Source organism: Octopus sinensis, linkage group LG14, assembly GCF_006345805.1.
Source record: "Octopus sinensis linkage group LG14, ASM634580v1, whole genome shotgun sequence".
Classification (NCBI taxonomy): Eukaryota; Metazoa; Mollusca; class Cephalopoda; order Octopoda; family Octopodidae; genus Octopus; species Octopus sinensis.
In genome coordinates this window covers 3597365-3611681 of record NC_043010.1, presented here as the reverse complement: position 1 = coordinate 3611681, position 14317 = coordinate 3597365, and the positions used below count along the sequence as shown (strand labels likewise).

The following is a 14317-nucleotide window of genomic DNA, read 5'->3' as shown; positions in this document are numbered from 1 at the left end:
CTCTCTCTAAAATATATATATATATATATATATATATATATATATATATATATATACATAAATGAAAGAATGGAGTCGAACGAAGATGTTAACAAAATTCCTTTACTCTCGTTAACATCTTCGTTCAACTCCATTCTTTCATTTATTCATAGACAACACACAAATTTCTACACATGAACCCGGAGTTTCTACCCTTGACAGGTCGCTTCAACCGTGATTTTTGATGTGAATTTGCTAGCCAGGTTTCGGTTAAACGAATTTTCCATGCTGACGATAAACATAGGATAATTCATTCACCTACTTAAATATATATATATATATATAATGGGGGAGGCTGGTTTATATAAAGAGAGAGAGAGATACTCCATATAATTATATATAATTGAGGGTGAACATGTAAATACCTCAATACAAAGATGATAGTCTCCTCATTGTGGACAAATGACTTGATGTAACATGAATTCTGACATCAAGCCAAGATCAGAAAATATTTATACTTCAGCACTGGAAGATTTCTGGCTCTTCAATGCACAAGCACTCCCTACACTAAGTATCTAGCATTCACATACACACACGCACACACACACACGCCACCCACTATGGGAACATCCAACTGTTTCCTCAATCTGTTAGAAACAGCAGTCAAATCTCAAACTACCATCTTGAAAAGGAAGGGACACACTGAACTAGAAATTTAGTGCCAAAAGATGGACAAGACAACCACAGTTAGAATACTGTCTGAAAAAAACTGACAACCATGCTAGATATTACCACCATATTTATTATTTTTTTTTTTTGGATTGCAATGTAAGACACATCAAACAAGCAACTAAAACAGCTGGTGACAAGAAGGGCATCCAGCAGTAAAAAACAGTTTCAAAATGTATCGAATCTTGCCAGTAAAGAAAAGTGGGTGTAACGTGCTGATGATAACACACGTCTAATCACTCTAACAGAAGCAATCAGCCATGAGACTGCCACAAGCTACAATGCATTAACTACAATCAATGTACATCAGCGTAAGCTTTTATCCTCACTAAATTCAACAAAGTTTCTCTCCATTGGAATCTATCTTATTCTATGCAAGCACATAACTGTGTATCTGTTCCTGAGAGGGATAGAGTCTGTGACCCCCTACTGACTCTGTCCTATCGCTCTTAGGCAGAAACATTATGCAGAAATATTACTCATACTTTGACGATACCACATTTCATTCATCCTTTACTTTCCAAGTACAGGTATCAGCCAAGTATACCTTGACTTCTAACACTAGATATGTAGATAACTTTAAAAGAAAAGCTGCCTTGAGAATTGATTTAATGGAAACATGAAAAGCTTGTCTCCTTCAACTGCAAAAATAAAACTATTACAACACATACGAAAGGAAATCTTCCAATTTATGTCCTTTTCAGATGTACAACACAAAACTAAAGCTTTCATGGGCAGTACAAATACTAGGCCTTACAGCCTTTATTTACGTCTAATGATAAAAATTCCCATTCAGTCACACTGTCAAAATTGCGAACCAAAACCTATTCTCCTTTTTCAAGGCCAGAAAATTGTTCGGCCTTGAGCTGTTGCTGACAAAGGTCAAAAAATGAGAAAAAAAGTTACATTTGGTACTGCTGCTGCACTGCTACTACTACACACAGATATGCCATTTTGCTGATTGTCAAAGATTCGTTCACCAACACATGCTTACTGATACACATTCTGTTTTCTCATTCTCCTCTGACATTCACTACTACAATGGCAAGAGAAAGCAGCGTAGCAATTCTATTTCTACCGCTCAGTGAGCCAATCGTGTAGCATTCGTACAGTATTTTACATACGAAACCAAACTACAACATTCCTTCTTGGAGCTATTTTCTGGAAGGCCATCTCTGTTCACACTACTTTATAAAACCGAAAGCTACAAATGGAAAAGAATCAGTCTCTTCTTTCAAGTAAATGCGACGCGGAATAAAATTGCCGAGCATCTTCATTTGATTAAATTATTCGTATGATAAATATGTGTATATGAATTTCTTCTAATTATTATGAGTGATGTGTGTGGTTCTATTTGCATATCATGTTCCAAATAATTAGCAGGAAATCGATATATTTCGGAATAAGTGAGAGAAAAACGTAAAACGGCGAGGAAAGCTTGAAGGGAGATAACTCTGCAATATTCGATTTAAATATCTCCCTTGAAAATGAAAATTTTAATCTTAATAACTTACATAGAGTATGAAATGTATATTATCTTGTCAACAGTACAGTGCTGACATTTCACTAATACAGTAACGATTATGTACAAAAAAAAATAATTAATGCAAAAACACAAGATTATTCCAGGCAATCATCCCGAGAAAAATATTCGCAAATTAAAATAAACTGGTAAATTTCAAAGTAGTTTTACACACATATACACAATATTTTGTGTGTGTGTATACATGGTTGGCTCGAAAGTAATGTAGAATTGACTATGTTATACTATATTTATGTAACTACCAAATGTTTTAATTGCACACATTGATGCAGTAACTATTCCTTTTGCAAAAGCACTACTCAGCAAATACTCAAATAAGGCAATCTGTCTAAGCCATTGCCAAACCCATCTCTCCCAAATATATATATATATAAGTATAGATGGGCTGGACACGTCGCCCGGCTCACCGATAATCGGTGGACGCACGCAGTTGACGAGTGTTACCCGCGTGAGCGGAAAAGACCTCCACGACGGTGGAGTTACGATTTCAAGAGGACGATTGGGATCACGTGGATGAGAAAGGCGCAATCCAGAGAGGAGTGGACAGCGTGCTGTGACCAGCGGTGTCAAATGGACGCCTGATGGACTGGTCAGTCAAAGTGAAAGTGAAGGTGATATATATATATTGGTTTGGCCAAAATGTCTGGTTTTTATCAACACTAAACTTTAAGCACTCTAATAAGTAGCTAACTTCAGTCTGTTTCTAGCACTTATGCATTCCTTAGTTACTTGACACTTCAATGTAGTTTGGTGTGAATTTGCAATGGGACGGATCGCACTTTGTGTGCTTGGGACCACCATGAAAATGGTGAATGAAGATGAACATTATCGACACAACCTGATACAGGAGAAACTCCAACTAAGGAAAATCAAGGGACCCCACAGATCCAAGATTACCCTGATCATCACAGGCATGTTTAGAGAAGGGCCACTCACTCTAACCATCTTTAACATAGTCACCCATCATTTCACAAATTCAGTGGGAGGTAGCACTCCTCTCTTCACCCTCACTTTTCTTTCCAAGTGGAACTTGAAAAAGTTGTGAGCTTGACCAAAGAGTAAAGTCACTTACCTCAATCCTTTCAGCCTCATCCACTGCACAACTTATTTGATGTCTGACACCATCTGCATGCACTGACACAGCTCTCTCATATCTAATGGGATACCCCCTCAAGGCTTCTAGCTTCTACAGTAAAGGCTCAAGCACTAGAACGTATAGAAGAGTTGTAAAGGGATACCCCTGATCTATGGAATATGGGATATGAAATGGTTTTGAGAGGTGCTAAACTTTTTAAGTGAAAGGATATTCAATTACATCAGAGCTCAACTGGTGCTTATTTCATCACTCTCAAAGGGACACAGAAAAGTTGAAAGGCAAAGTTGACCTCAGTACAATTGGAACTGGAAAAACAATGAACCTGTAGGAATGCAACAAAATATTTTGTTTTGTGTATTTGCTAATGTTTCTGCCAGCTTGCTGCCTTAATAATGATACCGATTTTTAATGATAACTGGCCAACACAGCATAACACACAGCTTAACTTACTAAAAGTGATAAACAGAATTATCACACACATACATATATATATATATATATATATATAATAATAATAATAATAACAAAGGGTAAAATTAATTAATTAATAAGTAATCAATAATTTCACCAAGTAGAATTCAGTATGAAAACAGGACCATTTCATGGTAAACTTAAGTAATACTAATAAAAAGGGTTCAGCAAAGAATTGCTTCACCACACACCGAAGTTCAGAAATAGCAGCCAAAAATCTTAGCTATTTCTTCTACTAGTGTATATATATATATATAATATATATATATATATATTATATATATATATATAATAATAATAATAATAACAAAGGGTAAAATTAATTAATTAATAAGTAATCAATAATTTCACCAAGTAGAATTCAGTATGAAAACAGGACCGTTTCATGGTAAACTTAAGTAATACTAATAAAAAGGGTTCAGCAAAGAATTGCTTCACCACACACCGAAGTTCAGAAATAGCAGCCAAAAATCTTAGCTATTTCTTCTACTAGTGTATATATATATATATATATACTTACATACATATAAGAGGGATGACAACTATATGGACATCCATATGCTAGAAGCCGAACTCCTATGGTCTAACCATTACGAAAGGAATGTTCTCAAGTGGTAAGACCATAGGAGGCCGGCTTCTAGCATAATGGATGTCCACTTAGTGGTCATCCCTCTTATATGTATGTAATACAATTTTTTTGAATTTTCAAATTTTTCTATATGCTAGACCACTGGTTTTAAATTGATATTAATCAAATTGTATTCAATTTTTAACCCTTATTATTTTAAATGTATATGTATGTGTGTGTGTATATATATATATATATATATATATACATATATATATACATACATATATATACATACATATATATATATACATATATACATACATATATACATACATATATATATACATACATATATATATACATACATATATATACATACATATATATACATACATACATACATATATACATACATACATATATACATACTTATTTACATACACATATATATATATATATATATATATATATATATACATATATACATATACATACATATATACATACATATATGATGGCTGCCCCATCGTTATCGAGTATGGCCATTGCACGAAGCTTAACTGTTATTGGTGCTGTGATCGAATGTGACTTTTATTTGCTTTTTAAGGCTACAGCCAGCCATTCAGTTGAGACTCACAGCACCATCAACATTCATGAACAATGTTGTTACCGTGCAATGCCTGTGCAGGAATATTTTTTTTAAAGTGAGGAAAGGTTGTGCACTGAGTCAACCCCACTCACTAAGCAACAGCAGCCATAATCCAAAACGAAGAACAAGTCAACATCATTGGTAACCACTGAGCCGCAGGTTTTATGTCAGTGTTATCCCAGTTACCTGAGTTACCTTTCCCGAGAAGGATGCCCTAACAAAGGCTAGGAGTCCTTCGCTTCCAATGGCTTAACCACGCGATCGGGTATTCAGTCCGATTCTTTCTATGTCCCCGAGCATGATTCAGCCTCAAGCTTTAAGATAAGAAAAAAAATTACACATTTATTGGATGGCAGTTGACTCTCAAGAGTTCCTCCGCCCTTTGACGGGTTTTGTTTTTCATCCCGCAGGGTGTCCAATAAACACCCTCCTCACCAAGCAAGCTTGGTGGGGGTTGCCGGTTTAGTTGCCGACAGCCCAACCATGCAACAGGTTGTACTGGGTTACATGTTACCAGTAGCACTCGAAAGTAACCTGACATAAACATATATATATATATATATATATATATATATATATATATATATACATACATATATGGGGGGAGACCCTCTTTGGTCATGCATGACCATGGGATTGCACCTAGAAAGTTATCCTCTGAGGTACAAGTTTGGGCAAGGTTGTTTATGGAAGGCTAGCAGTCATCCATGCATAACAGCCTCCTCTCTCCACAAAACTATTTGGCAAGAATTTCACATGGCTTTCTTTCAAATATACAACTTTATTGGTTACTATGCAGCCTTTACTGAATACTCAAATAGTCATTCATGCTCGCTCGCTCACTCACTTATTGGAACTGTAAAAATCTGCAAAACTTTGAGTATGCAACTACTATACATGAGAATACATACGTAAAGCAAAACATACAAATCTGCATGCATGCAGATGTTGAATTTCCAATGAAGGAGCCTTGAATGTAGGTTAGAAACCGGATCTTTCTGTATTGGTAAGAAATCTTGAAATAAAACTGAATGTCATACATACATGGATGATTGATTGATTGATTGATTAATTGATTGATTGAGATAGACAGACAGACAGATTTATGAGCATATAAGCAATTAATGGTAATATTAAATAACACATTCCATGTCATGCAAATTTTTATTTACAACTTTTCTTAGCTGTAGCTCCTCACACTTGTACAATCAAAGACTTTTTATTTTGACTGTCCTGTCTGTTTTTCCTTAGCTATTCTATCCAATATGCTCTTTTATTTCTTTATAAAACATAGGTATGAACTGAAGGTGATTTAGCCTCTATTTCTAGCAAGTCAAGCAACCTATGCTCAATGTCGCTGAAAATATATAAGCCTCTAATGCATAAAGGGGTTATTTACAAAAATTAAATTCATTATGCACCTGAGTATTTTAGCAAGTAAGCAAGAGGATTCATATCATGAAAACACTACAAACAGTTCATACATAAATATTGTATAAAATTTTTAACCTATTGAGTCAAAAGAGACATCCATATATAACTGACGTTAACAAAAGACAATGAGGGAATGCTTATATTTAGTAAATGATATTAAATCAGCATCATTTATATATCTATGAATGGCGATAATAATATTTGGGCTGTAAATCTTTCTAAATAAAATGGTGACCTTTCACTAAATTTCTGTACCCTTCAATGAGTTCTTCTGGTCAATGTTCTTCGAGAATTTCCCATGTTTGGACATCATGCTTTATTGGTCATTGCAAATATATTTCTATGCTCAATATGAATCTAAGTTCATCTATTCTAGATGCATCTTAAATATGAGGATGGCATGGCAAAAATATATTCAAATGGATTCATAATTATTCATCAATGATTATCAAAACCATTTCAACTTTTTTTTTTTGCTTGTTTTTTTTTTTTGCTTTTGTTTTTCCCTTCTGATATTGACAGACGTGTTTGCTCATGCACATATAAATATGTTGTTCTTCATACACATCTTTCTCAAGAAACTCTTTATTTTAATATCATTCTAGATTTGGTGAAAGCCTAACATATACTTAAGCAAAATTGAAATTATTTAATTAGTTTTTAGTATATTTACCGGGCAACTGATATTTCACTAATGAATATTGTGTTTTCTATATTTACCCAAAGCTCCTATTTTATTTCACTGCATTATGCTGGCATGTGATCAACAAATTCAAAATTTCTATTTTAAACCTCTTTCAGCCATTGTAACTGCCTGTTATTTTGCTATAACTATATCCACCAAAAACATTGATTAATTCTTAATAGAGGAACAATGACTACTATTCCTAATATTGCTGACAACAAATATAACATAACTATATGTAGAGTGGTTTTTTTGAGGGTTTTTTTTTGTTAAGTAATTGATGCTTAAACAAACCAACAGTCTGCCAAAAGCAGTGCAGGTCTCGTGCTAAAATTGTCAGAAACACTACTCAAGATCACTGATGGAAATGAGGCTGAGTACACAGAAGAATAATGTTCTCTTACATTCAATTTCTAGACAGTTTCCAACCCCAAAGTGATAAATATTTTTCTAAACCAACTGCATTGTTATTAGAATTAGGCTTATAACAAAAGAAGTAATGGCAATATTTGCTGAGATCAACAAATTTGAATTATTCATAAATATTCAGCGTTTTGAGAAAAAAACCAAAAAAAACTGAAAGTTGTGATAATCATTTTTACCCATCAAAGAACTTTAGTGCTCTTGGCAAATACTCAAATTCATATTCAATGGAACTTACAAAGCAGAATTTTTTTTATTTTTACTTTTGATTTTCCAAAATAAACCAGACATTCCCAATTTAGATAGCATCAGAGATTTCCACTCTGAACATCAGCTTTAATGTCTAAGGTACCAGGACAGAGTTTAGTGACTGTCATTTAAAGAAAAAAATTATTAAAAAATTTTAAGTTTCTTTCTCATATGATTACAAGCACAATATTTTTTAAATCACATAGCAGGAATCCAAATGACTTGCCAAGAAATGAGAATTATATTAAATATTTTCTTTAATCTGCAAAGAACAATACTGTCATTAGTAATGTGAAACATGAAATAATTTGTCTTGGGGAATTTCTTGATTGATCTGAGTGGCCATTGCAATTCACTATTCTCAAAAACCAACATTAACAATCAAAAGCTTTCTAAACATATGTACTTGTTAATTAGATTCACTTTACAATGAGTGTGTCTTTATTAGTCACCATAATTGATTATCAATAAAAGGATACATATACTTCAAAAATCTGATTCTAAGTGAGCTTCAAAAGAATCAGCACTTAGATTCATTCATACTTGATCTTTTCTAATTGCCCTCTCACGGACTATTTTCGATCTGGACACATCATCAGTTCACAAAATCTATGAATAAAATGTTTGAAAATTATTATCCTAAGATATGTTTCTTTATTACCCACAAGGGGCTAAACACAGAGGGGACAAACAAGGACAGACAAACGGATTAAGTCGATTATATCGATCCCAGTGCGTAACTGGTACTTAATTTATCGACCCTGAAAGGATGAAAGGCAAAGTCGACCTCGGCGGAATTTGAACTCGGATCGTAACGACAGACGAAATACGGCTACGCATTTCGCCCGGTGTGCTAACGGTTAACGGTTCTGCTAGCTCGCCACCTTATTATCCTAAGATAGGGTGCAGCCACAGCTGCAAAATCCTAATCAAGTACCAGGCAAATGGCAACTATTCTTCACTCCAAATCGCTAACATTATGTCTGAATTGAGAACCCTTACTATATGTCTTAGCTTTTCTGATAACTGATATTCACAGTCATAGTAACAGTTCACATTTTATTTCAAATCTGAGCAAAAGAAAAGGAATCAAGAGAACACTGAAGAAATTCACAGTCTGTCTAAATAGATATTCTCCATATTCTATAAATTAATCAATGTTAGAAAACATAGAAAGATGAAAAGGTAGAAATTATACATGCTTTAGGAACATGAAATTATAGGCGCAGGAGTGGCTGTGTGGTAAGTAGCTTGCTTACCAGCCACATGGTTCCGGGTTCAGTCCCACTGCATGGCATGTTGGGCAAGTGTCTTCTACTATAGCCTCGGGCCGACCAAAGCCGTGTGAGTGGATTTGGTAGATGGAAACTGAAAGAAGCCCGTCGTATATATGTATATATATATGTGTGTGTGTGTGTGTGTGTCTGTGTTTGTCCCACTAGCATTGCTTGACAACGGTTCGGCAAAATAGACCGATAAAATAAGTACTGGGCTTACAAAGAATAAGTCCTGGGGTCGATTTGCTCGTCTAAAGGTGGTGCTCCAGCATGGCCGCAGTCAAATGACTGAAACAAGTAAAAGATTAAAGAGTAAAGAGCTTTATGATTAACATAAACTGATTTGATAAAATAAATACGTCTATATTTCAATAATTGTTAATATTCATTTCTGTACCATTTCAGATGCATTCATGATTCTTTCCAAGAAAGATGTCCATATGCGAAAACATGCTAACTGAAGTGTCTTTGTTGTTGCTTATTCTGGAAACATCCCTCTGTGCAGATCGTGTATATCGTATAGATGAAGAGAATGACCCAGGAACTTTTGTTGGTGATATTGCAGCAGATACAAAACTATTAGGCATCATATCTCCAAAGGATGACAGCAATATTTGGTTCAGTCAGCTTCACCAAGAGAATACAAACACGTCAAAGTTGTTCAATGTCACTAAAACAGGCAAATTATATACAGCTCAAAGACTAGATGCAGAAACTCTTTGTAAATACAATGTAGAATGTTTCAAAATGGTAGATGTTGCAGTTCAACAGAAAAAATATTTTATTAAAATATTGGAAGTCAAAATTATTATTGAAGATATAAATGACAACAAGCCAGAATTTCGAAACAAAGAAATTGAACTTGAATTTTATGAAACTGATGGCAAAGGAACAAAAAAATCTATACCTAATGCCATAGACAAAGATGTAGGTATACAAAATTCACAAATAACATATTTACTAAAGAACAATAATGATGATCTTTTCACATTATCAGTTTCAAAAAATATGGATGGTACTTCCAAAATTGGTATTATTTTACAAGAGAAACTTGACAGAGAAGTACAAGATTCTTATCAGCTTCAAGTTATTGCAAAAGATGGAGGCCATCCCCCTAGAGAAGGTGTTCTTAATCTCCAAATATCAGTTCGAGATGAAAATGACAACTCTCCAGTCTTCTCCCAAAATATTTACAATGTTTCTATCAAAAATGGTTATCAACGATCAACACCTATAGTCACTTTATCAGCAACTGACTTAGATTCTGGTAAAAATGGTAAAGTAATGTACCAGTTCAGTCCCAAAACATCAGAGAGTGCCAGAGCCTATTTTAAATTAAATGAATCAACAGGGGAAATCTGGGTGGTGCAAAAGTTTCCAACAGGTTCCAAGAAGGTATATAAATTGTTTGTTAAAGCAAAGGATGGAGGTAATCCTTCCTTAGGTTCAGTTGCTCTGGTTTTAGTTAATATAAATAATCAAGAGAACAACCCTCCTGATATAGATATGAATTTTATAGCAAAATCACCAGAAAATTTGCCAAGCATTTCAGAGGGTGTAAAAGTTGGTAACTTTATTGCTTATGTAAAGGTCACAGATGATAATGAAGTTTCTTGTTATATTAATCATGATCACTTTCAACTTCAGGCTCTTGCACGTAAAAAGTATAAAGTTGTTATTAAGAAAACAGTTGACAGAGAAGTAGAAAACCACATAGATTTTACCATCACATGTGAAGACAAAGGATCTCCACCATTAAAAACTGAGAAACGATTTTCAGTGCAAGTATCAGATGTTAATGATGTACAACCAACATTTACTAAAGATACTTTTGAATTTTTAACCTATGAAAATGAAAATAGAAATTTTCCAGTAGGCTTCATCAATGCAACCGACCCTGATCTTGGATCAGGAGGTGAATTATCTTATTTTCTTATAAGCAGAGATGGGAGTGTTCTTCCCTTTAAAATCTCTCATTTAGGATTCATATCAACTACTCAGTCTTTAGACCGTGAACAACATGACATTTACAGATTTAAAGTGTTAGTAAAAGATAATGGTACACCATCTCTTAACAACACAGCTAACGTTGTTGTTGAAGTTATGGACAAAAATGATAATACTCCCTATTTTACTTTCCCTAGTGTTAACCCTTTCAATCTAGATTTCCATCACCATCCACAGAGTAAGAGTGACATCACAACATTAAGAGCCTCCGACAGAGACAAACATGTTAATGCTTTCCTCAGGTATGAAATACTTGGAGGCAATGACAAACATTTATTCAAAGTTAACCATTATACTGGAGTTTTGTCTTTCTCTCGTACAGTTTACCAAAATGATGCTGGATCATATAATCTAAAATTAGCTGTCAAAGATAATGGTACACCAGTTTTATCAGCAACCACTACACTGTCTTTGACACTAACTGTTAGCAATACAACAGCCAAAATGTACATCTCTGAAGATACAGAATCAGACAACAGAATACATATTAATTTGATGATTATTATAGTAGTAGCAGCAGTGATAGTTTCTGTTGCTATTGTAGTTTCTGTAATTGTTTGTGTTGTTCATAAAAGAAATCAAAAAGAAAACCATTATGGTGCTACTCAAGACTTTGTTGGTGAGAGAAGGCCATCTGGATACGTTTGTGAACAAGACTCTCCAAAATATGATGTTCCTGTTGCAATCTTATCAGATCCAAAACAAATAAGAAATTCTAAAACAGCTCTTTTTCGAAGAGATCCTCACTCCATATACAAACCTGGACAGAGTTGGAAAGGGTCATCATTAGGAGTACAGCTACAATGTATTACTCCTGAATTGCATCAAGTAAGTAATCTAATTTACATAGCTATTGAAGATATCCATTAAGTTTCACATATTTGTTTTCACTTTTGTGATTTTAATTTTAGTTTTCCAAGTTTTGGTGTTTATGACAAACATCACTGTTCGTTTTCAGATTAGACAGTTGCAATTAATTCCTTTTCCATGTAAATACCATTCCTTTGACAAAAATAAAAAAAGGGGGAGGGAAATGGACTTCAATCATTTTGACGTATTGAAAGTAAATTTTTAAAGATGTCTTGTCATTCATGCCATTATTTAACCAGTCTTTCAGCTGGACAAACACATTTCAAATTGTTTTATTAGGAGTTTACTATCCATAACATAAGATATTTTTTTTTGCTTTGCTATAATAAATTGAACTTCAGCCGTACTATATTTGTGTAATTAATTAATTATCTTTAAAATTCTTTTTTTCTATGGTTATTGTTTTTACACACTTTGATATGCTACCATTATAATAAAACTCTATATAAGGAACCAGCAAAATAGCTGATTATTCTACCTATGTTGCACAACTTTCAGATATTGTAGCAGTTTTTCTTCTGTATAGAACATTCAGACAAAACTACATTCAGAATAGTGTGCTACTTTCTTGATTAGATTGTTGTTAAAAAAAAAATAAAAAAGGCTTATCCCTTTAGCATTTACCCTGGTCATATTTGGTCCGATTATTCTCCTCGTTCAGACTGGTTAGATCTGGTTTCTCACACCTACAATGTCATTCTAAAAATATAAAATCATAACATCAAAATCTCAAAACTATTTATGACTAGCACAGATGCCCGGCGTTGCCTGTGTCACATGGAATTGAAGAATTAGACTTTTCTTTTATATTTTCTCTAATGAACTGGAATACCTGTGATTCAAATTTCATCAAAATCGCAGATGAAGAATTTTAATGAGGGTTCTTTCCTTCTTTACACACCTTAACAAAAATTCTAATCCTGAAACATTTATCCCATGCTACTCATCGTTATGCCCAGATTCCAAAATTCAAATCTTATGGAACCTATTGAAAGGTTTTTGCTCCTGAAAAATGGAGCTCATGGAGCTCTAAAATGTTGGAGTTAAGGTCCCTATAGGGGTGGGGGTTCTTAAAGTCAACCAGAGAAGTTAAATTGTTCGAAGCTTTTTAACTTGGGTCTTATATCTATTGTTCAAATTTCTTTGAAATCTGAAATATATGCATTTTCACTGGGTTTGTAAATGAGAGCAAAGCTAGAGGAAACCAAAAGATGATTAATAACAATCAGCAGTCAGCTACCCTACCCTAGTCGTTACCACTCCCCAATGTATGATTCTTTATCATACAGGTGACAGGCACCACCGTAAGATGCATTACGGATATATAGCAATTGGAAGGATGTGACCCAACTGAAATAAACATTAATAACTGTGAGACATGAGAGCTAAGGGAAAATGAAAGTCTCATCTCTGAAGTTTACCAATGATCACTATGCCAATAGGTAACTGGACAGAATAAATTTGCAATCTATAAATCTCTTTGAATAACCAGTCACTTCTCTGAGAAGGCCCTGAAATCAATGTTACCATCTGGGGACTATCTCTGATAATAAAATGACTCAAAGGAGGTGGGCAACCAAATAACTTTACTTAACATTTTGCAACTGAATCAGTGGAGGCAAAGATGCCTCTCCTTTACATGACAATTTATGCACCACATTGCAGAAATCACAATCTAAGTATATCTCAAAGCAAAGTCTTACACTGTTGTACCACTGAATTACAAATAATGCTCATCTTTTATGCTTGGGTGACCCTACAGCTTCCAAGAGTACAATTGTATTTGTCTTGGCTTAGGAAAAAACGACTAAATTGTGGGTGTTAAGCCCCATTAAAGAGTGTAACTAACTTCAAAGAATTTGAAATTTTAGAAATATTGCTTCATTATGGCTAAAATTTCATCAACAGCAAAAGTATATGAATTTTCGTGAGGGTTATGGTCTCATTTATTTCCCCTCACTTTCAAAGATATACTGCATTACATCTGTCCTTATGCATAGAATATAATTTCAAAATTTTAATAAAGATCCATTCAGTACCTTTGACCTAGTTTTGGATCATTAAAAAATTACTAAAATTTGGGAGTTCAGGCCCCCATTAAGGGGTGTTAGAATCCTCATGAGAAGCAGAAAGTTTGGGAATACTTCTTGATGTGTGTCAATTACCTATGGTTGAAATTTGTAAAACTTGGTAACAGACCAATTTTCTCAGAATTGTGTCATATGCTTTGGAACACAAGAATCAGAAGACTACAAATTTTGGAGGAGAGAGCAGTCAAATATATACTTAACTGATACTTATTTTATTGACTCCAGATGAAGGGCACAATCAATC

General features: G+C 34.1%; 1 protein-coding gene across 4 annotated transcripts in view; it reads left to right on the top strand.

Annotated features, from left to right (window-relative positions):
* The window catches only part of LOC115219534 (protocadherin beta-15), a 171040-nt gene that overhangs the window by 121838 nt on the left and 34885 nt on the right, over nucleotides 1–14317 (top strand). For all 4 annotated transcript variants that reach the window (XR_005001978.1, XR_005001977.1, XR_003882320.2 and 1 more), the window contains one exon: nucleotides 9512–11941. Coding sequence is in view for 1 of the 4 variants with exons in the window: in XM_036509238.1 (XP_036365131.1) it covers nucleotides 9539–11941 (2403 nt within the window). In the remaining 3 variants the exon portion in view is untranslated. The remainder of the gene's footprint in view (nucleotides 1–9511; nucleotides 11942–14317) is intronic.